This window comes from Colobus angolensis, unplaced genomic scaffold, assembly GCF_000951035.1.
Source record: "Colobus angolensis palliatus isolate OR3802 unplaced genomic scaffold, Cang.pa_1.0 Scaffold625, whole genome shotgun sequence".
Lineage (NCBI taxonomy): Eukaryota > Metazoa > Chordata > Mammalia > Primates > Cercopithecidae > Colobus > Colobus angolensis.
In genome coordinates, this window is record NW_012119877.1 from 131,715 (window position 1) to 146,572 (window position 14,858).

At 33.6% G+C, this 14,858-nt stretch overlaps 1 protein-coding gene across 1 annotated transcript; it reads right to left on the reverse strand.

The window, feature by feature from the left end:
* Positions 1-2,865: 2,865 nt before the first annotated feature.
* On the reverse strand, positions 2,866-3,795 carry LOC105527456 (olfactory receptor 4K14). Its single transcript, XM_011963785.1, has one exon. It carries the CDS (start codon positions 3,793-3,795, stop codon positions 2,866-2,868), a length of 930 nt encoding a protein of 309 aa, XP_011819175.1.
* Between the last annotated feature and the right edge of the window lie 11,063 nt (positions 3,796-14,858).

Below are 14,858 nucleotides of genomic sequence, written 5' to 3' on the forward strand. Positions count from 1 at the left end.
GAGACTTATACGTTAAGAAAACCCTTCCAACCATTCCTTAATAGCATTTACTCCTGCAGATAACATCAGCAATTATTCACTGTCATAACAGTGAATGAGAACCACCTGAGGCAATTTATAGTAAAAAACAGATTTCTGGGATTGGTTCCTAAAGTTCAAATTCAGCTGGCCAATTATGAAACCATATTATTTGCACTTTAAAACATTCACTGTAATATGTATTTAACTTACCTCATTTTAAAATCAGAACATGAGTTTTGTAAATGCTTCCTCACAATTCAGGAAGCTTCCTCTAATTTGAAATCTGTGGCTTCTTATGAACTGACGGTGACAAGTTCTCTGCAAATGCACATTATTTATGAAAAACAAAAACTGGTGATTTCTCTCAAGTTTCACTAAGCTATTAACAGCCATGTTTACTCAGTCCAAACTACTAGATAAACCCCAGGAATGTCTGCGCCTAGAGAGTGCAATGATCCACGTTTATCTTTATGGATCTGGACAAAGCAATGTGGAGAGTTGAGCAGAGATTAGGAATGGAGCATGAGCCATTGGATAGTTCTGAGAACTCAGAAACACCTCATGGGATCTCATATATATTTGGGCATTTACTACATGACTATTCCTATGCTAAACACACACACACACCGACTATATATACACATTTATATACACATACACACATCATATATACATATATCGTATGTATTTATAGTGCATAAAGCATATACACACTCTATATTATATATAAATATATTTTAAATATATAATTATATATATATAATTTAATAAGAAAGAATCCTAGAAAATCAGAGAAAAGTTGAAGGAATAAAGTCTTCCTAAAAATCAGGATTGGATTAGGTTTCTCTTTGATGGGCCTTCAGAGGATATCCTGTTTATTTCTATCATAGTTTTCATTTTGCCTCATATTTTGTGATTGTCTGTATACTTGTCTTTATTTCACTAATTGAAAAGATCCAAGTGTCTGGTAATGTATGTTCTTAAATACTCTATCTTCACTCCTAGACCATTGCCTGGAATCTGAAATGTTGTAGGTACTTGAAAAGCATATAATAATTGAATAAATGAATATACAGATAGTATTTATTATATTTTGATTAAAAAATTACGTCCAAAGTCTGCAGCAAGTCAGTGATCAGCATTACATCAATAACAACAAAGAAAATTACTTTAAGGCAGATCTTGATTTCTCTTTAAGCTTTTGTTAATGTTCACATATATAGGTGTAATTGATTATAAAACTTGACTATGTTCGAAGTCTATAAAATAAGAGTATTATAATAGGCAAGGGGACTTTATCTTAAGGCAGAAATTGTTTTCCTTCTGTGTTCTTTTATATTTATGCATATGTTTGGATTGCAATTATAGGGCAAGTTGTAAGTACCCAGAAGCACGCCTTCCTGGATTGAATACAATATCCAAAGTCACTGGAAGTTCCATTCAATTGCTTAAGTAACTCAATCATTACCCAATTTTCTCCTTTGGTTTGATATCTCACAGTCAACCCAGGAGAAAATTGCTTGAGTTCCCTGCACGTTAATTTAGTAAAAATGAAATTTAACCCTTGTTTATAATTGTCTTCTTAAGATCCATGGACATGTACAAATTCAGCACAACATCTGCATCTGTGGCATTCAAACATACACTTCCTAATAAATGACTCCCCAGGAGACAGAATCAAATCAGAAAGAGATGCAGTGTTTATTGAAAATCTGCTTTGGGTGAAAATGTGTTAATTTAATAATTGAATACACATTAAATGTAACACTATTGTTTATGTTTACATTATAAAATATTTAGCTGTAAAATATGGATTTTTCAATGTTAAAATGAATTTCTGTGATGAAAATCACTGGAATGTATTCATTTTTTAAATAAAAGTGTTCAGTATAATACACATTTACTAGGAAAAGTATATTTTTAAAATCAATAGGATCTTGAAATGGTGCTGTCTTTTTTCTCCTTTCGAGCTTCCAAAATTAGGACAAATATTCGCTGGGCATTATTTAATCCCAGATTTGCCTCCCTGTGCCTAATGTCTCGTGTTTTGAATAATGCACTTTGCAGTATTGAGCTATGATTAGGAAATAAAAATGCCTTTTCGTATTAACTTTTGGGGCAGAATAAACTGGTAAGATAAATCTGGTTTCAGAAAATGCAGAGTTCATTCCAAAATATATGTGTGGAGTTGAAGATATATGTACATACGTGTGTATGTGTTTTCACAGATATATTTTCACAGATATATATATATATCATTTTATCTTATTTTACTAATATATACATACATAGATAGATATATTACATATATACATGCATGCATGTATATATTTGTAATAAAATACATACATTTCTGTATATGTAAAATACATATATACATACATACATGTAAGTATATATTTGTAATATAAAATAAAATGATATATTTTTGTTGAAATCAACTGTTTCTCTGAATAAATGATGTATATATCATTTCTCTGAATATATAGTAATATATATAACTTCTCTGAATAAATGACATATCATTTTATATTGCATATATACATGTATGTATGTATATATATTTTAAGCTTTGTATATATATACAAAAATATATAAAAATACATGTATATATTTGTTATATAGATACATACATTATGTATATATGTAATACATTATATTTACAAATGTGTAATATAAAATAAAATGATATGTTTTTTATTGAAATCAACTCTTTCCCTGTAATATAACACATTACAAATTATATCAATGTAGTGTCAGAACGAAATCTTTGAGCAGAATTATATTTAAGAAATTATATCCCCTGTATGAGTAGAAACATGTAACACTATGGAAGGCTGGAATTCATTGAAAAGTCACGAGTCGGTTTTGCAGTTTCTTCATAGCTGCTTTCATCTCCTCATTTCTCAGTGTGTAGATAATGGGGTTCAGGAGTGGAGTAAAAATGGTATAAAACACAGACAGCAACTTGTCCACAGAAAACCTACTGAAAGGCCACACATAAACAAAAATGCAAGGGCCAAAGAACAGCATCACTACCATATGTGCAGAGCAAGTGGAGAGTGCTTTGGATGCGCTACCGGCAGCACGCTGTCTGACAGTGAGGAGGATCACAGTGTAGGAGATCAGGAGGAGCAGAAAACAGCTCAAGGAAAGCAACCCACTGTCTGAGATCATAATTATACCCAAGACATAGGTGTCCATGCAGGCAAGTTTGATCACCAGAGGGAGGTCACAGAAGAAGTTGTTTACCTCATTGGGGCCACAGTAAGGTAAATTTACAGTGAAAGCCACTTGACTGATGGAGTGCACAAATCCAGTGACCCATGAAGCCAGCACCAGCCTGATGCAAGTCTGCCAACTCATCAAAGTCATGTAATGCAAGGGTTTGCATATGGCTACATATCTGTCATAGGCCATGGAAACCAGGAGCACCATCTCAGCCCCACCAGTAAAGTGCAAGAAGAAGATTTGAGCCATACATCCTCCAAAGGAGATGAGTTTTCGATCACTAAGGAAATCCCTGATCATCTTGGGAGTGGCAAATGAAGCCAACCACATGTCCAGGAAAGATAGGTTCCCCAGCAGGAAGTACATAGGGGAGGAATGCAGGCGGGGATCAGAAATTACAGTGACCAAAATGAGAAGGTTACCCAGCATAATGGCCACATAGATCCCGACGAAAAATATAAAGAAAAAATTTTGAAGATGTCGTGAAGTGCAGAGTCCATGCAACACAAATTCTGACACCAAGGAATAGTTCTGCATGTGCATTGCCTCAAGTTTCAGACTTTGTTTGTAATCTAAATAAAGAAAAAAATCCTGTCATTTGCAACAACACCTCAAGGACATTGTGTTAAGTGAAATAAACCAGGCACAGAAAGACAAATATCAAAAGATGTCACTTAATATGTGGAATATAAAAAAGAAAGTAAAATGGTGGTTACCAGAGGCTGGGAAGGAGGAGGGTGAGGGATAAATTCGTCAAAGAACAAAGTTTCAATTAGACATAAGGAAAAATTCAAGTGATCTCATCATTGTGATTATGGATAATAGCAATATATTATACACTTGAAAATCACTGAGAGAATAGATTTTGCATTCTCATCACAGAAAATAAGTATGTGATTTAGCCATTCCATAATGTTTACATATATGAAAACATCATGTTGTACATTATAAAAGTATATAGTTTTTATTTGTCAATTAGAAAGAAAGAGAGAGGGAGAGGAAGGAAGAAAAGAAGTAAGCAAAAGTGCCTGTCAATTGCCTGGCACATGAAAGTGATCAACTGAGTGTTATCTCTGTATAATTTTTAACTTGCAAGAGATACTCTAAAATATAGACTGTTATATACTACCAAGCATGTATATTTGCCTTTTTCAAACTTCAGTGATTCCTGAGGGGCAATTAGACATTCTGGAAGACTTCTGCATAGGTGAGAGTTGTAGGAACATTTTTTTCCCCTTCTTTCCATGGCCTTTGTCCATATAAAAACATGGATCAATCAAGTGCAGTAGGTGAACCAAAATTCCTTAAGAGGACTGAGAAGATGAAGATTTTTTCAGGGGTACCATCTTCTCACCATCTGTGTTGATATCACTGCCCAGTGGGTGATTAATTATTCTTAAGCACTAAATATTGAAATTAAAGCTTCTCTTAAAAATAATGTCAACACGTAAAACATGGGCAACTGAATGTACATTATTAAGCGTCTCTTCCTCTTCCTCTCTCTCATTTACACACACAAACACAAAACAAAACCTAGCAAAGGCATGTTGATAGGTAGATGTATCTATGTATCTAAATATGATTAACATGTCTTTCTCCTGAATCCAAGAGAAGCAAATTTTGTTCCTCAATGACAAAATTTAAAGGAGAAAAATTACTTTAAGCTAAAACGCATGTTTTGGATATAACAACTATGGGCGGGGGATGATGTATAAATACAGACGAGCTCCCAAATCGTGTACCCAAGTTATGTATGTTGCTTAGTAATGTTATAAAAGTCCCATTTCTTGTGTTATATGTGAGTTGTAGAATGGCTTTTCTCATATTCTCACATGATATCTTTGAGGAAAATTTGATCTAAATAATAGCTCCGTTTCATAAAGTTCTAATCTAAAGTGTTAATCTATGCTATCAGGGAGGACAGCCTATAATTGCAGGCCACAGGACTCTTTCCTCTTCCTTGCCCTTCATCAACAATCTGGATATGACATAATTTGCAAGTTTGCAGATAGCACAAATCTGAGATGATTTACTTACAGACTTATAGAATATTTCATATGCTGGAAATATGGGCCATAACCAGCAAACAAGAGATAAAAGGTAGAAGGAGGAAGAGAGAAGAGTGTAGACTGATACTTATCAGTCTAACAGAGACATACAGTATTATATTATTAACATATTTCTTTATAATCATGCTTTTAATGTGTTATGATTTTTTTCTCAAAAATGAATAAAAATATTTATGGTAAAATGTGTTGTGCTTTTGATCAAATGAGTGAAAAAGCAGATCTGGTTCAGGGCATTCATATCTTATTCTCCAGTTAAATTTCAGCTCAAGAAATTGCTTCCTATAGAGCCATAATGTTGAGATTTCTCCCATCTTAAATCTGCTTGAAATATTTCTTTTTTTTTTTTCCAACCACTATAAAATCACCTATTCGAAATGTTTGCTCAATTATTTTAAAATTATTTTACAAACTTGGTTATGTCCATAATACTTCCTTTGTAATTTTGAAAATCTCAGTCCCAGGACCTCTCCTGGCAGTAGTCAAGCTATCTTCTTCCTTATTCATTTACTCACTTACACACTCATTCATTCAGACTGTATCTATAAGACATTAACACATTTTTTTCATCTCACTTTATTTGGTATAAAAACCAATCAATACAAGAAGAAATAAATCACTTAACCTAGGTTTTATTTAGTTTCCTCACCCCACAGATTTTTATTTTTGCTCTTATCATTTTTAAATTAATTGCATTTGGGATAAAAAAACCAGTGATCTAATTGATTTATAGATAGATTTATTATTTATAAACTTTCTCTGAGATGATTTAGAATGACTTTCTTTTAAAAAATACTTTAAATTATTATGTGGAAGCTAACCAAAATAAACTGATGGATATAGAGAGTATAAAAATGGTTACTAGACAATGGGAAGGGTAGTGGGGAGGGTTGGAGGATAAAGGGAGGATGATTAATGCATATAAAAATGTAGTTAGGATGACTTTCAATGAAAAAGATATTTCCAAGACCTCTCAACAAGGATCAGAGCATAAAACCTATGAAATATTTTTTGGGGGGTTTTCACCATTACACATGATTGACTAATAAGTTCATCACGTTATTTTAAAATGTAGCTCTGAGTTTGCAGATGAAATGGAACAGAATTCATAGGTTCCACTATTAGTTATTTTTTATGAGCAATAAACTGGAGTCTCACTCTTCTCCCTGAGAAGAAAATACTGTATAAACCTTTTTATAAGGGGTATCACATAGAATCCTTCATGAGAAATTACAAAAAAGATGCAGGACTCTCCTTCTTATGAGCTTTTTAACGTTGCTCTTTTATAAAACTGAAGAATATACCATATATAAAAGAAAAGTCTTGTAAGGCTTCAGGGAAATAAGGTAACTTATTCTAGTTGTGAAATAGCCTAACAGTGAGAATTTGATGGAGTAATAGATTTTTAGAATCTAAAGGGGTTAATGATTACCATATCTTCTTTAGTCCACTCAAATAGCACCCATCTCAACCAGTCTGTTGTCAAGATAACGAAAATTCAAAATTCCTTTGGTTCTCCTTGAATTTTTATAAAAGCATTACATTAAATCATTTAATTGCAACACTTTTTTTGACAATTAGATGCTACCCATCTTTAGTCTGAAATTTCAAATCTGAAGCCAAAATCCCCAGTGGGCACAAGGGACATAATCACAAAGTAAGCATTCTTAGGAAGTTTACTTAGATTCTTCTGATACCCATTCTAGCACACACATCACAGGTCATAGAGCTACACTTTTTTGATATTCTTTTCCTTTTTATGCCCCTGAAAAATTTCACTTGTAAATCTAAAACATAATTGTATTTAACATATTGTTTTATGAAGATTAAGTGAACAGAAAGTTGAAATAATCAAATGGAAAACTCGGGAAACAAACATAAAGGAACTCAATTTGCTATTGAATCAAAGATGTTCTACAGTTAGATACTGGTGATGGTTGTACAACTCTGTAAATACACTAAAAACCATTGAATTGTACATGTAAAAATGAGTGAACTTTATGATATATAAATTATACTTCAATAATGCTTTTAAAATGGATATTAAAAGAAATGTAATAAATAGTCTCAATTATAGTTCTAATTTCTGAGAACTCTTTATGATGTGTAAATCATCTAAAAGCAAATAAAACATTAAGTTTGTAATCAGAAAAAATGACATTGATTTTGTATACAAACCAATGGTATTTTTAAATTAAAACATAAATCCAACTAATAATGAAAAGCATTAATTTTAACTTGCAAGTTATTATGATGTAATCCAATGATTTAATATATAAGATAATATAATAATTAGTCTCTATTCAACTTATATCTCATGCGTGTTCATATTTATTACAAAAGTTCTTTACTAACCTGGAGTTAAGATGCTCAGTGCTGACACTGCAGCTCACCCAATTTATATTTTACATCTACTATACTTGAATGGAGCTATTGAAAACACACATATTTTATCCCAGAGATGATTTAATCATCTTTCTTCTTCCCCTTAAAAATAATTCAGGAAAAGCATTATCTTAAAGTTAGAGAACTTCAGATTTGAGTCTTCCTTAGAGTTAAGATATAAATATACCCTGTCTCCCACCAATTAAGAATGCTTTAACTATGGGCCATTTGTGACCAATGACCATAACAAAGGCTGGGGAATAAATCATCTGGGGATGGAAATTTGCAGTAATGAATCATGTTCATTTCTCCAGGTGACAAAAGAAAAATAATTACAGATCTGCCAGATTATATAAGCTGGACTTATATTAGTATATATAGCTGCATTTATTTTAGTAATTCAAGCAGAATTATATATACCATTATCCAGTTAACCAAGTATAAAATGACAAATTTATCTTTAAGTAATCAAATTAACAAGTTACACTCTAAAAATATGCTGAAAATTTGCCAACTCTGCACATTATATAACTTTGATCAAGCATTACACTTTGAAAAAGATTTACTCATACAAGGAGAATCAGATTTACATGTGCCAAAATATTTGCCTTCTCTAGATTTGTATGGTCAGGCATGATGAAATCTCCAGGTGTGTAGGTTACTTTGTTCATCATTTATTATTGATAGCCTACTTACTTCCCCAAATAATTCAAGGTTAATGCAGGATTCTTCTACTAATGGGTCCATGCTGAAGACAAATATTTCAAAACATTCTGATAAATGATCATCACATTTACAGCTATTCACATGACATTTACAACTATTCACATGACATTTACTTCCATGTTAGGTATGTAGGTTCTACTAAATGTATAAGACATTTGACTACCAAGACAGCATCTGAGTATAGTAAAAAGTCTCAAGTGGCACATTGGCATTAGATAATTGTGTTTCACTTAAAATGAGTTGCAAAATCTAAGTTCTGTTTCTGTCTTTTAAACACACAGATAACGATTACTAAAGGAAGTCTGCAGAAGCAGTCTATTAGTTTCAGTGTGATTTGTTTCTGAAATGCAGTCATTATGTGGTACAGATATATTGTGTAAAATAAAGAATTACAGAGAAGTTTTTGACAAACAGATTAAGTGAATACTGGATTTGGAGATAAGGAAAGATTTACTAAATGTGGTGGATTTATTTATGATTCAACATAGAGGGCATTTTTGGGTAACATTAACATTTAAAATGATGAGACTTGAGTAAAGTGGACTGCTCTCCGTAATGCGGGTGGAGCTCATCCAGTAAGTTGAAGGCCTGCATAGAACGAAAGGATCAAACTTTCAAGGGAAGGGAGAATTCCGCATCAGACCATCAGACTGCCTCAGACCTTCACCTGTGTCATCAGGTCTCCTGGGTCTCTAGCTGGCAGGCCCACACTGTAGATTTGGGACAACTTTTTGATAGACACTTTGGAAACATAGACCAGACCCACTAAAAAATGCTAGTAGATCTTGACCTAGTCATTTCTTTGTTAAAGTATGTCCATAATAACATCACTGATTAATAGATCAAGAATTATTAAGCAAATTACTGATTTATAGACCAAGAATTATTCAGCAATTTACTGATTTATAGATCAAGAATTATTAAGCAAATTACTGATTTATAGACCAAGAATTATTCAGCAATTTACTGATTTATAGATCAAGAATTATTAAGCAATTTAAATTTGCCAGAATAATTAAAATCAATTAAAGTATATCTGTGTGATAGAAGATAATAACACATGAAAAAATATGTTTTCAACGAACATTTTAATATATGAAGAAGGATTCATGGTGTTTCGTTAAGGCCAAAAAAAGAAGACAGCTAACAACACATACAGTATAAATCCTTAGGTTGCATCAATGAATAACACAGATAAGAATTACTTTCCTTTTGATGCTTACAATCTAGCAGAAAACACAAATACGTAAATACAAATAAATGAGTTATCTGTGATAAGCACTAAGGAAGAAATTAAGCAGAGTAAGGAATATTGAGAATGCCAGAAGAAGGATTCCTTCAATTGCCTACAGGGGCAAATTGTTTGGTAATGTGCTGTTTATTGGTTCTCTTCTCCCTTCTCCCATTTCCTCACTCTACCAGAAAACTACCAGATTTTCTTAGGATCACTTTTGGCCAGTAAAAGTATTTGTACTCCAATCTTGATCTCAGAGACTTCTGGATGAATACAAGGTAGACTTCTGGATTAATACTAGACCTGCTTCTACAGAACAGATTCTCAGAATGAGATTTTGAAATTAAATTGCTCACAAGCCCAATGCAACAGTCCCTCATTGTTGATGGTAAGTAAGATCATGAGAATCTCTGGCACACTGTATATCACAACTACCAGACTCTCACTTGCGATGATTTAAGTTGGGTTAGAGACCTAGAATTTGAGAGCAGGACAATGCTACTTTATAAAAATAAGGAATTGACTGGCTATTTCTAGTTGGCATCGAAGTGCTTACAGAAGAAAGTAACAGGCTCAAGTCAGTCAACTATCAACTCAGGCCACAGTATAAAAAAATAGATGACCCCATGACAGTACACAAAGCGATCTCTGTTGTCTAGAGTCTAGGGGCAGCCAGTGCTATAAATCAGGACAGATACTAATTGTGAGAATAGTGAAGTTACAGAGAAAGCTGAATTCACAACTCTAGAAACTCTTTTATGCTAAGGTCTAATAAGAGAAATATTAGAATCTAATATCTGATATAAGAATATCCTCCTTTGAACATGTCGGGCCAGCAGAAGTGGCTTCCTCCTTCTTACTGGAAAGTAGCACTTTTACTTTCCCTGGAAAAAAAGCTGAAGGCTCTAACTAACGTATATGCATTGCAAAATAATACACATTCATCTTAAGATCAGTCCCATCTATCCTCACTGCTTCTAGGTAAATAACTAGAGTATAGGTACATAATATGAGACTGGGGAAATACTAACCCTACTCTCAAATAAAAGAGAAATAACCAACAGAACTTCATGAACTGGCTAATATGCACTGGAAGAATGAATGAATGTTGGAGGCTGGAACAATGCTTAGGGGCAGAGTGTGGGATGATCCATTCTGTCCAAGGTGGAAATGCTGGAACTGCCTTGGCATATCTTAAATGAAAGGCTCAAAAGTCTAAGTAAGCTTGGAAAAATCAAATGTATTTAGCTTATAATACTAGTGCACCGACCAACTGACAAGGTTACAAGGGAGGTCTAGAGGGTCTTTCACTAAAGCTTAAAGAATGGACTCCTTATTGTCAGTCACAACAATATGAACCTAGAATATAAGAGGATGGGTAGCAGTCATTAGCCATCAGAGGCAATTATAATAATTTTGACAGTGTGCAACAAGTCTGTAACAAAAAGCTTAGATCTTGACCTGCAGGTGTCTGTTATGATAACTAGATGGAGCAAGAGCTGTAGGCAGCCAATAGAAGTATTGCTTGACTTACATATCCCAAGGAGGAAAAAGGAAATCAAGAAGTGGTAAGCAAAATGTTGGTAAAGCCACCATAATGGAATAAAAACAATCTATCACCCAGTTTCTAAAAATGAGTGAGTAATCAGATCTAGCACCCATCAATTCAAGAAGAGGCCAGGTCCATTTGAAGAAGAGCTCCACACTACAGTATGTATATACAAAAACCATTCCCCCAATCATTTCCCAGAATTAATTATGCTCATTTAATAATGTAAGCAAACAGTGAATAAAGGGAAATATTCAGATATTTGAGGTCTAGAGTATGAGACAGTACTCATATCTGGGAAACAAAAATCCCATTATGGTTCCTGTTAGAGTAAATCCTTTCCAGTGGGTCTATTTGTGTCATTTTCCTGGCTCCAGATGCATAATTAGAATGAATATACTAAGTAGCTGACAGAATTTTCAGATTGGTTCCTTGGCATATAGAATATGAGTATTAAAATAGAAAACACCAAGCGGAAGTCCCTGAAACTGCAACACCTACAACAATAAGGCTAATTAGAAGCAATGTGACATCCCAGATAGAAAGGCAGATTGTTATCATTTTAGAAAGCTTTAGTTTACCAGTCTGATATCGCAAAAAGGAAAGCAAGCAACCAAGCAAGAAAGAAGAAAAAATAGAGGTTAGAGAAAGGGGGGAATGAAGGAAGGAAAGAAAAGAAAAATTTAAAAAATTATGACAAAATACAATGGAGTGAGGTAAATATAACCAATTGGTAGGTCCAAATGCAACGACTGGGCTGAATATAGTATATTTACTAGAATTCACTGATACAGGTTCTAGTAATTATGTAGCCATCAATCTGACAAACGTGTTCTCAATTCTTATCAGGGAAAACAGTCATTAGTAATTTGAACTCACTTTGAAATGACGTTACTGTACGTGCATGATCTTATCCCAGTAGAATGTTATTTCTCCTGTCATAATATTGTCTGAAGAGATTTTGACCATCTGGACATCTCGCCAAACACCAAACTTCTCTACTGTATTGATGACTTATGAATGGTAGCTGGGGAGTAGTAACTGGATGTTACTACTGATTACTAGTCACTTGTGTTTCCTGATAAGACACCTGCATACCAGGGAGGATATTCAGGTACCTGCCACATTAATAGCACTTTTATGCATCCAGTTGTCTGATTACTCCAAAACATAGCCTTGGGAATTCTCCTTCAACTAATTTATCAGGTAACAGAGAAGGCTGCCTTTTTTTCTTTTTTAAAATGACTTTATTGAGATATATTTAACCTATCACAAAAAAACACATCCATTTCAAGTATACAATTCAATGATTATGTGTAACTGTACTGAGTGATGCCACCATCACCAAGCCTCAGTTTTAGAATATTTTCATCTCCCTAGTAAGATCCTTCAAGCTCGTATTAGTTAATGCCTACTCCCTACCTGGCTCAAAACAACCACCGGTTTACATTCTGTCTCTATAAATTTGCAATTTTTAGATATTTAATATAATATAAATTCTATAATATCAGATCTCTCAGTGGCTTTCTTCACTTACAATAGTGTATTAGAGGTTCATCCATGATGTAGCATGTGTCAATACTTTATTCCTTTTTGTTGCTGAATATCACATTTTATCTATCCATTAAGCAAATGATGGACATTTAGGTTGTTTCCAGGTTGGGGCTATTATGAATAATGCTGCTATGAGCATGTGTGCCCAAGTATTTATGTTGACATATATTTTCATTTATCTTTTGTGAAATTGCTGGTTCATATAACAGTTTTAGGTTTAACTTTTTGAGAAAGTGACCAATTGTTTTCCAAAGTGACTGTATCATTTTACATTCCCAGCAGCAATTTATGAGAATTGCAACTTCCCTATATTCTCACCAACATTTGTTATTGTCTATCTTATTTTGAACAGTCATTGTAGAAAGTATGAAACGGTATCTTATTGTGGTTTTAATTTGTTTTTTCCTAATAAATAATGATGTTGAAAATCTTTTCATGTGCTAACTTATGTGTTTTCTTTGGTGAAATGTTTGTTCAATACATTTCTTTAAATTTTATTTTTAATTGACAAATTATGTATATTTATGAGACTTAATCTATACATTGTGTAAAGAGCCAATCAAGTTAATTAATATATGTACCACCTCATCATGCAGTGCAATAGATCATCAAAAGTTGTTCCACCAGTCTGAGATTTTGTACCCTTTGATCAGTATCTTTCCTTTCTCCATCTCTCCCCATACCCCCCACCTCTGGTAACCACCTTTCTACACTCTGTTTCTATGAGATCCACTTTTTCAGATTCCACATATAACTGAGGTCATATGGTATTTTTCTGTGCCTGGCTTATTTCACTTGGCATATTGTTCTCCAGTTTCATTCATGTTGTCACAACGGAAAGAAGTTCCATCTCTTTTAAAGGCGATGTAGTATTCTGTTGTGCATATATATATAAAATATTTTCTTTTGTTTTGGGACATATTTGTATTTTTATATTTATTATTGTATAATACTTGTATGTATTTTATTTTTTGGGTACATGTTATATTTTGATACATGTACATAATGTGTAGTGATCAAATCAGGGTAATTGGGATATCCATCACCTCATTTTTTCTTTTCCTTGTTTTGGGAACATGACAATTCTCTTCTAGCTATTTGAAATTATATGATGTTATTGTAAACCATAATTGTGCTTCTGTACTATGGAATATTAGAGCTTATTCCTTCTGTCAAACTATATTTTTGTCTGTTAACAAATTCCTCTTCATTCTTGCTTCCCTATTCCCTTCTCAGCATTTAAAAAATATTTTTTATTTATTTTTTTAATTATAATTTAAGTTCTAGGGTACATGTGCACAACGTGCAGGTTTGTGACATAGGTATACATGTGCCATGTTGACTTGCTGCACCCATCAACTCGTTGTTTACATTAGGTATCTCTCCTAATGCTATCCCTCCTCTAGACCCCCACCCCTGATAGGCGGCAGTGTGATGTTCCCCCCTCCCGTGTTCATGCGTTCTCATTGTTCAGTTCCCACCTATGAGTGAGAACATGCGGTGTTTGGTTTTCTGTCCTTGTGATAGTTTGCTAAGAAAGATGGTTTCTATCTTTATCTATGTCCCTGCAAAGGACAGGAACTCATCCTTTTTTATGACTGCATAGTATTCCATGGTGTATATGTGCCACATTTTCTTAATCAAGTCTATCATTGATGGGCATTTGGGTTGGTTCAAAGACTTTGCTATTGTAAATAGTGCAATAAACATACGTGTGTATATGTCTTTATAGTAGAATGATTTAAAATCCTTTGGGTGTATACCCTGTAATGGGATTGCTGGGTCAAATGGTATTCTAGTTCTAGATCCTTGAGGAATCGCCACACTGTCTTCCACAATGGTTGAACTTATGTACACTCCCACCAACAGTGTAAAAGCATTCCTGTTTCTCCACATCCTCTCCAGCATCTGTTGTTTCCTGACTTTTTAATGATCACCATTCTACCTGGCATGAGACGGTATCTCATTGTGGTTTTCATGACCAGTGATGATGAGCATTTTTTCATGTGTCTGTTGGCTGCATAAATGTCTTCTTCTGAGAAATATCTGTTCATATCCTTTGCCCACTTTTTGATGGGGTTGTCTGTTTTTT

Excerpts from the sequence above, each read along its gene's own strand:
- LOC105527456 (XM_011963785.1), bottom strand. The coding sequence starts at position 3,795 with ATGCACATGCAGAACTATTCCTTGGTGTCAGAATTTGTGTTGCATGGA.